Consider the following 11,962-nt stretch of genomic DNA (forward strand, 5'->3'; position numbering starts at 1 on the left):
CCTGGCCAGCCTCCCTCAGGCTGTCACCCTCAGGCTGTCACCCAGCCAGTGTCCCTCTGCAAGGCAGGGCCCTGGGCAGGGAGCTCTGCTCAACAGGAGCTTTTTCCTGCAGGAGGAGCTACAACCATGGCAGCTGTGCCAGACCATTCTCAGCACAACCATCCCGAGCCACAGCTCCAGGTGCCCAGAGCAGGGATCCCTCCTGCTAGGATGCTGTTGGGAGACAATCTTTGCTGTTGTGTGGGCATGGGGACAGGGACTGCCTGGGTACCTGGACAGTGCCACCCTGAGCACCAGCAAGGGGGCATCCCCCAAAACGAGGGGCCCAAGGCAGCGGGGACAGCACTGGTGACACATTAACCAGGCAGGGGAGGCAGCCAGGGGTAGAGTCCAGACTGGTAGTGGAGGGGCACCGATTTCTGGGTCAAGGTCCATGGGGACCCTGGACACTGCTGGCACGGGATCCACCGCGCTGCGATGCTGGCAGCTGCTCAGGCAGCCTCCACCACTCCTGCGCTCTGGGCTCAGCTGCTGGGCACAGCGCGGCGTGCCATGGCCACCAGCCTGCTCCGCGTGTGCCCTCCGGGGGAGCTGCTGCGGCCCCTGGCCGTGCCGGAGCGGCTGCTGCTCGGCCCGGGCCCCAGCAACGTGCCCCGCCGCATCCGGGCTGCGGGGGCAGCCCAGCTCCTGGGCCACATGCACCCCGAGGTGCTGCAGGTGAGCCCAGCCTTCCTCCCCTCCCCTCCTCCTCCTCCTCAGCCCCAGGAAGGGCTGGAGCGGCTCTGCTGGGGCCGGAGGAGCAGGAGCAGCGCTCGCCAGCGTGCTGCCGCCGCAGGTGATGGATGAGATCAAGGCGGGCATCCAGTACGCCTTCCAGACGCGCAACAGGCTGAGCCTGGCCCTCAGCGGCAGCGGCCACTGCGCCATGGAGGCCGCCCTGCTCAACCTGCTGGAGCGAGGTGACACCGTGCTGGTGGCCATCAATGGCATCTGGGGACAGCGTGCTGCCGAGATCGCCAGGAGGCTGGGTATGCTGGGGCAGGGCTGAGGGCACTGGGCTTGAGGGCAGGGTGCCCTGGTTTGCTGTCCCAGCCCTGGCAGTGCTCGGTGACACAGCTATAGAGAGCACTCAATTTTTTCCAAGAATGGTGCCACCCCATTTGTGGTGCTTTATGGCACTGGGCAAACCTGCATGAGGCCAGACTCTGGCAGGTGCCTCTGCTCCTGGTTCATGTGTGACCAGTTCCCCCATGGATCAGGTGACTGCCCAGTGTAAGTATGCCCACCCCTCACTCTCTTCTGCCCAAATTCCTGCCAGGAGCCAATGTGTGTGAGCTGCTGAAGCCCCCGGGCGAGTACTTCACTCCACAGGACATTGAGCAGGTGAGTGCTGGCCGCTGTGCAGAGGGCACAGCTGACCTCCAGCACGGTCACCTTCCCCCTGTGTCGTGCAGGGCCTGGTGCAGCACAAACCTTTGGTGCTCTTCATCACCCACGGCGAGTCCTCCACTGGGGTGCTGCAGCCACTGGAGGGGCTGGGCGAGCTCTGCCACCGGTCAGTGCGTGGTGGGCACTGGGGATTTATCTGTGCTGGGCTCTGTGTTGTGCTGGAAGTCGGTGCCAGTGAGACACGCAGCCCCTGTGGGGACTAGGGCTGCAGGCAGAGATGTGGCAGAGGAGGTGGCAGCAGCAGCAGCAGCAGGCTGAGCTCTGTCCTCCCACAGACACGGCTGCCTGCTGCTGGTGGACGCAGTGGCATCGCTTGGGGGAGCCCCCATCTTCATGGACCAGCAGGGTAAGAGCCACAGTGCCATCATGGGCAGCCAGGGGACAAAGGGCTCGTGGACAGGGAGAGAGGGCAGGGGGATCAGCAGCCCCTCAGCCTGCATTTTGGCTGGCAGCACTAGAAACTGGTCCAGTCTGTTCCTCTGGGAGACCATCAGCAGTGCCAGGAGCCCTCCCAAAGCAGCCTGAACACGAGCAGGACCTGCCCTGCGTGCCATCCTTGTGCTCCCCACCCACCACTTGCAGCTAGGTCAGAGAGCTCAGCATTTTCCTGCTGGGAGCCTCTGATTCCTCAGGAGCTGTCTTCCCTGCTGGGCAGAGATCGATGTCCTGTACTCGGGGTCCCAGAAGGTCCTGAACGCACCCCCTGGCAGTGCCCCCATCTCCTTCAGTGAGAGAGCCAGGTAAGAGCAGCCTGGCTGGGAGGTGATGGGGCTGGATCGCCTCTCTCCTGCTTCTGTCCTGCTCTGCAGTGCTACGGGGATGGAGCCCATCCCATCCCATCCCATCCCAGGGCAGTGACTGGGAGCTGGAGCCCATCTCAGCGCTCACTGTAGGATGGGAGCTCTCTGCGCTCCCTCCCGCCTTGGAGCTGGTGGGGTGAAGGTCCCCCCTGTCCCCAGCACTCTGTCTCACCAGGGAGAAGCTGCTGAGGAGGAAGACGAAGCCGCCATCCTACTACCTGGACATTAACTGCTTGGCGAACTACTGGGGCTGTGACGGGGAGCAGCGGAGGTGAGGGCGGGCTCTCCTCTCCTCTCCTCTCCTCTCACACGGCTGCAAACACTCCCCAGCAGCCTCTGTGCCGGCTCGGGGGCTGCCCCTGCCCTTCAGGGCTCAGCCCTGCCTCCCACCACCCTGCCTGGCTGCTGCTCAGGCGATGAACGAGGAGGGAGGATGCTGTGCCTCAGTTTCCCCATGAGCACGGGGCTGCAGGCGAGCCGAACCCCTCCGGGTGCCCCTTGCAGGTACCACCACACAGCGCCCATCAACAGCTTCTTCAGCCTGCGGGAGGGCCTGGCCCTGCTGGCAGAACGGGTGAGTGGCACCGGGCGGGCAGGGCAGCCCCAGCGGTGCCCGTGGGTGCCTGGAGGTGCCTGTCAGCAGCAGAGATCTCCCCTGTGCTCTCTGCCCGCAGGGTCTGGAGAGCTCCTGGGAGCGGCACCGGGCCAACTGCAGCCAGCTGTGCCAGGGGCTGCTCGACATGGGGCTGGAGCTCTTTGTGGAGGAGGAGGTGGGTGCAGGACAAGCCCACCATCACCACCATCACCATCACCAGGGAGTGGGGGCAGCGTGGGGACACAGCCCTGAGCAGCCGGAGATGTGCCTGGGCAGCTTTTGATGCCAGGGAAAAGTCTCCCTGCTCTGTGATGCTCTCTCCTGGCGCTGTGCTGGGGTCACAGGGGCCGTGGGACTGGAACCAGTTTGTCTGTTCCTCAGAAAGCCAGGCTGCCCACCATCACCACCGTCAGGGTGCCCGAGGGCTACAGCTGGAAGGACATCACGGCTTTCCTGATGGACCAGCACGGCGTGGAGATCGCCGGGGGCCTGGGCCCCACGGCGGGCAAGGTGGGCACAGCCCTGCCCTGCTGCTGCTGCTGGTGGTGCCCACGGCTGCCGGGCACAGCTCCCCGCCTTCCCTGCCCCTCCCTGGCTGTCCCATTGCCCGGGGCCACGCATTGCATCCTAACCGCACACAATCACCGCTAATTGAATAACCACGCGCGTAATTAGTAATTAGCACGGTGACACCTCTTTATAGGGAACGGGGTGTTAGATGCGAGCGAGGGAGCTGCGCACAGCCCCTCACACCTGGCTGGGCGTCCCTCAACCCTTCCTGCCGAGGCATAAACACTCATCCTCCTCCAGGTGCTGCGCATCGGCCTCATGGGCTGCAACTCAACCCGGGACAACGTGGAGCGAGTGCTGGGAGCCCTGCGGGACGCCCTGCAGCGCTGCCCCCGCAGCCGGCTGTGAGCCCCCGGGCACTGCCTGGCATGCCTGGCACCAGAGGGACTCACTGCCTCCCTGGGATGCTGCAGGAGCCACGTCCAGCAAGCCAAGGCGCTTGGAAAGGAGCTGGGATAGCAGGGGCATGGAGAGGATGGCTGTGTGAGGCATGGATCAAAACCACTCAACCCATCACCCCACAGTGGCCTGGCCCCAACATGGTGACCCTCAGCAAGCTGGCAGGGGGCTGGATCAGGGTCCGACCACAGGGTTCTTCCCCTCCCACCACCAACACCTCACCCTGCAGTGCAGAATGGCAGCCATCCCCTCCAGGTTCTGTACCATGCAGTTCCCAGTGCCCAGCTCCACCAGGGGCTGTGTGTGCCCTCCCCAGCTCCACCAGGGGCTGTGTATGGCCCCTGTGTATGCCCCAGTGCCCAGCTCCACCAGGAGCTGTGTGTGCCCTCCCCAGCTCCACCAGGGGCACTGTGCCCCCTCCCCAGCTCCACCAGGGGCTGTGTGTGCCCCCTCCCCAGCTCCACCAGGTGTGCTCTCTCCCCTGTAGCACCTTTCCTCAATAAAATGACACAGCAGCACGCTGCTCCCTGGCCCTGCAGCCCTCCTTGCAGCCCCCCAGAGTTCTGGGACCCCCCAATGGGGCAGCAGCAGGCCCCACTCAGCTGTGCTGAGGGCTTTCCTGGCGGATCCTGGCGAGGAGCTGGGATGCTGCAGAGCGGCGTGCGCTGTCCTGGATCCGGAACACCTGGAACTAAAGTGGGTGAGGAGTGAGGGGACAGGGCTCCCCACTCTGCCTGAGCCCCGTGGCCAGCACTGCCAGCCTCCCACAGCCTCCACAGCCCCCCAGAGGGCTCAGACTGCAGCTCATCCCAAGCTTCCTGGCCCAGGTGGCTCCTGGTGCTGCCCCGTACCTGGCTGAGCAGGATGTCAAAGTAAGCAGTGTCCCAGCAGGAGCCATCCCTGGTGGAGAGCTGCAGGAGGGCTCTGGTCTCCCTGTCTGCCTGGCAGCTGCCTCTGAACCCGTGGAGGCCAAAGTGGAAGCGGAGGAAGCGCTGGGGGTCCCAGGCAAAGCTCTCCACTTTGTGGTAGAGGGAGGCAAGGTCTGGGGCAGCTCCTTGGAAGAGGTTTTCCTCTGGGTTCAGGAAGTGGGGCAGGTGCTGGGTGGCCAGGCAGCGCAGGAGGATCACCAGGAGCCTGTAGACAGAGCCCTCCAGGTCCTGCCAGTCCTCTGGGGAGGGGAAGAGCTCTGTGCTCCACAGCAACACCATCTGTGAGGAGGGAGAGAAGAGCACAGGGTCAGGCCTGATGCCAGGAAAGCTGTCCCTTCACACCCTGCAACCACTTGTGGGGCTGAACCCATGGGGGCTAAATCAGATCATACTTTTCTGAAGGCCATATAAATATATCTGCCCTTTTTCTTAAAAAAAAAAAAAAAACAACTCACAACCACCACCCCCAAAACATCAAAGAAAGCAAAGTACACAGGATTTGGGTTTCTTGGAGGTGGAGCCACTCTGTAAGCAGAAAACCTCTTTATATTCTTCTTGACCCTCAGCTTGGAGAGCCCTCAAAAGGCAGGGCACACCTGGATTGTGCCACCAGGGGCTGTCCCCGGCATGGCCAGCTGGCTCCAGAGTGTTGAAAGCAGCTTGGGTGGGGAGAGGAGGTGTTTTCTCAGCAGAAACAACACCCTCAGCCCTGTGCAGGCACGTCCCAGCACACCAGGGCATGGGGAGCCTGGCAGTGTGGCACAGGGATGCCATCCTGCAGGCCCTGACAGTGTGGCACAGGGATGCCATCCTGCAGGCACAGGTAGTCTAGCACAGGGATGCCATCCTGCAGGCCCTGGCAGCCTGGCACAGGGATGTCATCCTGCAGGCACTGGCAGTGTGGCACAGGGATGCCATCCTGCAGGCACTGGCAGTGGGCACAGGGATGCCATCCTGCAGGCACAGGTAGTCTAGCACAGGGATGCCATCCTGCAGGCCCTGGCAGCCTGGCACAGGGATGTCATCCTGCAGGCACTGGCAGTGTGGCACAGGGATGCCATCCTGCAGGCACTGGCAGTGGGCACAGGGATGCCATCCTGCAGGCACAGGTAGTCTAGCACAGGGATGCCATCCTGCAGGCCCTGGCGGTGTGGCACAGGGATGCCATCCTGCAGGCACAGGCAGCCTGGCACAGGGATGCCATCCTGCAGGCACAGGTAGTCTAGCACAGGGATGCCATCCTGCAGGCCCTGGCAGCCTGGCACAGGGATGTCATCCTGCAGGCACTGGCAGTGTGGCACAGGGATGCCATCCTGCAGGCACAGGCAGCCTGGCACAGGGGATGATGCCCTGCAGAGCCCCAGCTCTGAATGCACCAAGTGTCTGCAGTTGGAAGTTCCTGGAGTCCAAGGAAGAAGAATCAAAGCCCTCTAACCACGGCTGGCAGCAGCACAAACCCTCCCCAGGCACAGCCACGGGCTGCTGCACCCCAAACCCTGCAGCCCCCAGTGTGTGGGTGCCTGGGCAGGGCAGCAGCCTTGGCTCTGCCTGCCCAGAGAGCCACGGTGCCAGGCATCAGAGCCAACCCACCTGGAGGTGCTGGAAGGTGAGAGGGCCTGTGCCAGCCTGGCCCCCCCAGTCCTGCTCACGCAGCTGGTCCAGCAGGCGCAGGCTGTCCACACGGGGCCCCTGCAGGGAATCCACTGCCCGCAGCAGCTTCAGCAGGGGCAGGTGAGTGGAGGACCTGGAGGAAGAGAGTGGGGTCTGCTGGCAGGGGAGAGGAAGACCTGCATGCTGCCAGGATGTGGGGAGCGTGCCTGCAGAGGGATCCCTCCGTGGCACGTATTGTCCCAGCCAATGCAGCACCCTGGATCTGCAAGATCCTGCTGGATCCACCTCCTGTGCTTGCTCTGGCAGAGCAGAACCTCAGAGGTGTGGAGAGAGATGTGTGGAGAGAGCAGTGTTCCCATTCCTGCCTTCCCAGGAGGATCAAGAGTGGGGTGAAGTGGGGTTGTTCTCCCCTATGTGTATTAGGGAGGGGAGCCTGGGTTGGTCCCCAGTGAGAGGCTGGAGCACCTTGTTCCCAAAATAGACATGCACTGGTCCAGCTGGCTGCTCAGCCCCTCCGTGGGGGAGGCAGATATGTCATTCCAGCCCTGTTTTGTCCCGCAGCCCACCTTGGGAGGGAGCTCATCACCCTGCTACTGTCTGCACCCCAAGCAAGGATTTGAGACCAGCCCTCTCTGCACAGTTGGGGTGCAGCTCCAGCGGATCATTTCAGGGCCTCCTTCATTTGCATTCCCCCTCTTTCCCTGAGCTGTCTGAAACTTGGCTGAGGTTTTTTTTTCTCCAACACAGAGAAGAGGGTTTGAGCATCATGAAGGGGTGACTTCAACCCCTGCTGACACATCCCCACCCTTTCCCACCCTCTTTTTGCCTCCAGCCAGCAGCGCTGCCAGCCAGAGGCCATCCCTGGAGCAGGGCCACCCCTCTGCTCATGCAGCCGAGCCTCTCACCTCCAGCCGAGCGGGGAGGCAGGGACGAAGTGAGCCTCCTCCGTGGCCCTGCCGAGGCTGCCCGCGGGGAAGCCCCGGTCGCTCCGCCGCCGGCCCCGGAGCTGCAGCGGCTCCTGCTGCCTCCGCAGCACCGGCACGATGTCAAAGCGAACGGGCTTCCAGCTGCCGCGGATCAGCAGCGAGAGCTCCAGGGCATCCTCCCGCAGGTTTTCAGCGCTGATGTCACCTGGATGCAGAGGGTTTGGCAGCAGTGAGCAGGTTGGCACAGCCGGTCCCGCAGGCTGAACCAGCACCCGTGGCCGTGTCCCACCCCGCTCGAGTCAGCCCTTCCCAGGGCTGCATCTGGGTGCAGTTCCCGGTAAAATCCCTCTCCCAGCCGTGCTGGGGTGGTTTTTCAGGAAGAGGCCTGGCAGGGGTCAGGGTCAGGCACAGCAGGAATTCTCCAGCAGTCAAACCGAGCTGTGCTTCTGGGGCGCTGAACAGTGCCAAGAAAAGCAAAGCAGTCCAAAAAAAATGGATCGGGAAAGGTTCATTGCTTTGTGGGGGTGGAGGAAGGTGGAGGTCACTGGCTTGGCCACGGAGGAAGGAGGGGATGCTGGACCTGCTGGGACTGGGGTAAGAGACTTTCAGAGCCACTGGTCCTCCCCGCATCACCCTTTCACCCTGGCTGGGCTTTCCTTCAAGAAGCACATTGGGAGATGGAAATGCGTGAAGAAAGCAAAGTACACAGCTTATGGAGCAGCTATGGGCAATTCCCAGGGTCCCCTCCCACCATTTCCTTTCCAAGGACACTGCTGCCAGCTGTGTGTTCACAGGGTCAGACCCATGCCCCAGGGTCCTGGTCCAGCTCTGGTGCACTCCCAGCTCACTCTACAAACAGGGAGCAGGGGGCACCTGGAGGCCAAGAGGTGGAGAGGAGAATGTGCTGAGGGTAAGCCAAGCCCACCAAATCCTTGAGCAAACCCTACCTGGGCTGGGTGGGTCCTGCACCCACCAAGAAGGGTGCCATCCGCCCCAGGTGAGGATGACTCTGATGCCAGGGATACCAGGGAACAGTTTGCATCTCCCCTTCCTCAGCTGGGGGCAGAGCCCATCCCAGCCCGCAGCAAGGTGCTCGCTAACCTGCCCCTGCAGCTTTTGGGTGGGCCACATGCCCAGGAACATCGGTCCCAGCACGTTTCAGAGGGAGGGATCACTGCCGAGCTGGGGAGCTGGGCAGGCCCTGGAGGCAGTCCCTGCCTGGGAAGCACCGTGCCAGCGTACGCACCTGGCTGCAGCAGGAAGAGGCGTTGGCAGCACACGATGGCTGAAACAAGGAGCTCTTTCAGGCGCTGCAGGATTTTGCCCGGGAGCAGGCAGTGCTCCATCCCATCCACAGCACCAGTCCAGTCCTCCAAGTCAGCCCCAGGAGAGCAGAGCTCCAGGCAGCAGGTGCTGGGCTCTGCAGGATGCTCCGGGCTGCTCCGGCGCGCCAGCACTCGCAGCGTGTCGCCGTCAATGCGCAGCGGCACCTCCAGAGTCACGGCGTCCTCAGAGGCACAGAGAGAGAACTCGAAGGCCTCCAGGTTCCTGGCGTAGTCCACGAGGAAGCGAGGATCCCTGGCATGGACACTCTCCAGCAGGGTGAGCAGGATGTCCTCGGCCCGCTGGAAGTGCTCCATGCGCTGCCTCTCGCGGGACAGGATCACGCCGAGGTAGCTGTGCCAGAGGGAAGGGCTGGCTTCCATGGCAGCTCTGCTGCTGATCTACGCTGCTCCAGCAGCAGGAAGGGTTTGTGTGGGTGGGGAGGGCAGGGCTGGGGCGGGCGGAGGGAAGCAGGGCCGGGCGGTGACAAGCACCGAGTGCTGGGTGACACCCAGGGACAGGTACAGGGCAAACCCAGGGCGGCGCCTTGAGTCACACCGTGTCCCCTCTCCCGGCGCTCCAGAGGGTGACAGCGAGTGTTCAGCTGCTGGGTCGTGCCAGGGGAACGCTGTGCTCTCCCACGCCGCCCTTGGCACCGCCTGGGTGCCAGCAGCACCCTCTCCCAGGCAGTGCCAGCTGAAGGAGCCACTGTCCTCCTGTCCTGTCCTGGCACAGCTCAGCCCTTCCCGCCCTGTGTGGCACCCACGGGAGCCGGGCAGTGAAGGGCTGCAGGACCCTGAGCCTGCCTTGTCGGGGCCCAGAGCAGCCCTGCAGGCCCGGTGTGACTCTGTCAACACCGGGCTCAGCTCCATCAGGCTCCATCAGGCTCCATGAGGCTCTATCAGCTCCATCAGGCTCCATGAGGCTCCATCAGGCTCCATCAGGCTCCATGAGGCTCCATCAGGCTCCATGAGGCTCTATCAGCTCCATCAGGCTCCATCAGGCTCTATCAGCTCCATCAGGCTCCATGAGGCTCTATCAGCTCCATCAGGCTCCACCAGGTGCGCCCCTCTCCAGCAGCGAGCTCACTGGGCTGCAGGAGGACCGAGCCGGGAGGGGGCACAAAGTGGGGTTGGGACCCCAAAGCTGCCGTGGGGAGGGTTGGGAGCGGCGGGGCCTGTCACATCTTTTATGGAAAATCCTTTCCTTAGGATTTTTCCTCCTGAGAAGCTGGGAGGCATCAGGAACAAAATGTAAACAATGGTTATCTGCTGCTGTGGAATGCAACAGGTGCATCTGGGATTGGCCCATGTTGGTTTGTTTCTAATTAATGGCCAATCACAGTCAGCTGGCTCAGACAGAGAGTTCGAGCCACAAACCTTTGTTATCATTCCCTCTCATTGTATTCTTAGCCAGCCTTCTGATGAAATAATTTCTTCTGTTTTTTAAGTACAGTTTTAATATGATATATATCATAAAATAATAAATCAAGCCTTCTGAAACATGGAGTCAGATCCTCGTCTCTTCCCTCATCCTCAGACCCCTGTGAAGGGTCCCAGGGCCGCTCCGTGCGGAGCCTCAGCCCCGGTGCGGGCAGGGTGCCGGCCTCGCTCGTACCCTCATTCCTGTCCTCGCTTCTCCCCACCTCCCACAAATCCCAGAATGGGGGTTTATGGGCAGGTTATCTTTGTGAGTGCTGTCACCCTCCAGAGGTTCGTTCTGAGCTCCCCAGGCTGCAGGCTGGGCTCTCGTACCGAGGCTGTGTGTGCAGCTCCCAGGCTCTCCTGTGAACCCATTCTGCCTTGCTCAGAGCAGGGAAGGGAATGGGGAACCGGGGAAGGCTCCGTGATGTGACCGTGTTCGCAGGGGTCCCAGGATGAGGGAACAGACGAGGATCTGACTCCATGTTTCAGAAGGCTTGATTTATTATTTTATGATATATATTACATTAAAACTATACTAAAAGAATAGAAGAAAGGATTTCATCAGAAGGCTAGCTAAAAATAGAATAGAAAGGAATAAATAACAAAGGCTTGTGTCTTGGACAGAGAGTCTGAGCCAGCTGACTGTGATTGGCCATTAATTAGGAACAACCACAAGAGACCAATCACAGATGCACCCGTTGAATTCCACAGCACAGATAATCATTGTTTACATTTTGTTCCTGATGCCTCTCAGCTTCTCAGGAGGAAAAATCCTAAAAAAGGGATTTTCATGAGATGTGTGTGACACTGTGGCAGCAGAGGGCCCGAGACGAGCATAGGAACCCCTTGTGAGGAAGGAAGGAGAGTGCCATGGGGCCCATGGCTGCTCCTCCCATCTTCTGCCGTCATGCTTACCCTTTTAAACAGCCCAGATGAGGTTTCTGAATCTCCCCGGGGGTTATTTCCAGTTTGTCTTTGTGCCTCCTTCAGTTCCCTGTCCCTCATGTTCGTGGACCCTTCTGCCTTCCAGGGGTCAGAGCTTCCACCTGCAGAGCACCCTTGAGCATCTGCAGTCTGGGTCATCAGGCCTGCACTGGATTTCTCACTGCCAGGACGCTGTGGGTGCTCTGGGCAGGGGGGTCTCAGCCAGATTTTAAGCCCCCACAGTGGGTGATGGGCTCTGCATTTCCTCACCTGAGCCCTGCACTCCAGGTTTCAGCCATCTGAGCAGGGGATGCTCAGTCATTCACACCAATATTTGTCTCAGCCAGGGCTGAGGGGCAGGTCTTGCCCTCCTCCATCATATGGGGAAGACAAGCTGCCTGGTGTCCCACTGAGGGACCAAAAGCAGCAGAGCCCCATCAGAATGGCTTAGGCTCATCCTGAAGAGTGCTGAACCCCAGCCAGGTACGACAGACTACTGCTTCATGCCCTGGTGTGGCAAAAAGAGGGCAGAGAGATGCAGGCCACCACTTTTCTGGGGGTGTTGGGGCATGGCTCACTGCTGGCAGGGTTGCTGTGTGTCCATGGAGCATCTTTCTGTCACAGAGGGAGCCCCTGCCTCAGCAGCAGCATCCAGGACATTCCTTCTGTCAGTGCCTGGCAGGAATGCTGGAGGAGGCTGTGGGCACCATGCAGAAGCTGAGCTGAGAGCCAGGAGTGGTTCTGTGGGAATGTAAAGCTGGGCAGGGCAGGGAAACATGGCTGTGCCCCCAGATGTCTTGGTGCTGGGCGAGTAACCCTGCCCCTTGTCACAGTGTGACCCTGGCATCCTGCAGCCAGAGCTCTGGCACCAGCAAGAGCCAGAGTGACATGATCCCCTGGGCTCATCTCTGCACTTTTCAGACCTCTGGGTGCCACAATCAGGAGGTTGGTGCTGCAAATGCTGCCCTCCTGCAGGCTGGGACCTCCCCTTTCCCCCTTTTCCCCTTTTTCC

The 11,962-nt window shown here is 61.4% G+C and overlaps 2 protein-coding genes across 2 annotated transcripts; one reads left to right on the forward strand and one right to left on the reverse strand.

The window, feature by feature from the left end:
• Nucleotides 1-537: 537 nt before the first annotated feature.
• AGXT (alanine--glyoxylate aminotransferase) lies at nt 538-4,331 on the forward strand. Its single transcript, XM_063166587.1, has 11 exons — nt 538-717; nt 836-1,028; nt 1,319-1,383; nt 1,455-1,555; nt 1,725-1,795; nt 2,105-2,189; nt 2,425-2,520; nt 2,754-2,823; nt 2,924-3,019; nt 3,226-3,354; nt 3,655-4,331. Exons 1-11 carry the CDS (start codon nt 553-555, stop codon nt 3,760-3,762), a joined length of 1,179 nt encoding a protein of 392 aa, XP_063022657.1. The 5' UTR covers nt 538-552; the 3' UTR covers nt 3,763-4,331.
• On the reverse strand, nt 4,196-9,012 carry MAB21L4 (mab-21 like 4). The gene is made up of 5 exons (XM_063166586.1): nt 8,526-9,012; nt 7,259-7,484; nt 6,333-6,486; nt 4,665-5,021; nt 4,196-4,504 (listed from the first exon to the last, which is right to left on the reverse strand). Exons 1-5 carry the CDS (start codon nt 8,983-8,985, stop codon nt 4,412-4,414), a joined length of 1,290 nt encoding a protein of 429 aa, XP_063022656.1. The 5' UTR covers nt 8,986-9,012; the 3' UTR covers nt 4,196-4,411.
• Nucleotides 9,013-11,962: the final 2,950 nt, after the last annotated feature.

Source organism: Melospiza melodia, chromosome 12 (assembly GCF_035770615.1).
Source record: "Melospiza melodia melodia isolate bMelMel2 chromosome 12, bMelMel2.pri, whole genome shotgun sequence".
Lineage (NCBI taxonomy): Eukaryota > Metazoa > Chordata > Aves > Passeriformes > Passerellidae > Melospiza > Melospiza melodia.

Bases quoted from the DNA above. Each gene is read 5' to 3' on its own strand.
- MAB21L4 (XM_063166586.1), bottom strand. From the start codon at position 8,985: ATGGAAGCCAGCCCTTCCCTCTGGCACAGCTACCTCGGCGTGATCCTG. The intron at 6,487-7,258 runs GTGAGAGGCTCG...CTCTTCCTCCAG, and splicing joins GCCTCCCCGCTCGGCTGGAG to GTCCTCCACTCACCTGCCCC. The intron at 4,505-4,664 runs GTACGGGGCAGC...CACCCACTTTAG, and splicing joins TTGACATCCTGCTCAGCCAG to TTCCAGGTGTTCCGGATCCA.
- AGXT (XM_063166587.1), top strand. From the start codon at position 553: ATGGCCACCAGCCTGCTCCGCGTGTGCCCTCCGGGGGAGCTGCTGCGG. The intron at 1,029-1,318 runs GTATGCTGGGGC...AATTCCTGCCAG, and splicing joins CGAGATCGCCAGGAGGCTGG to GAGCCAATGTGTGTGAGCTG. The intron at 2,190-2,424 runs GTAAGAGCAGCC...CTGTCTCACCAG, and splicing joins TCCTTCAGTGAGAGAGCCAG to GGAGAAGCTGCTGAGGAGGA.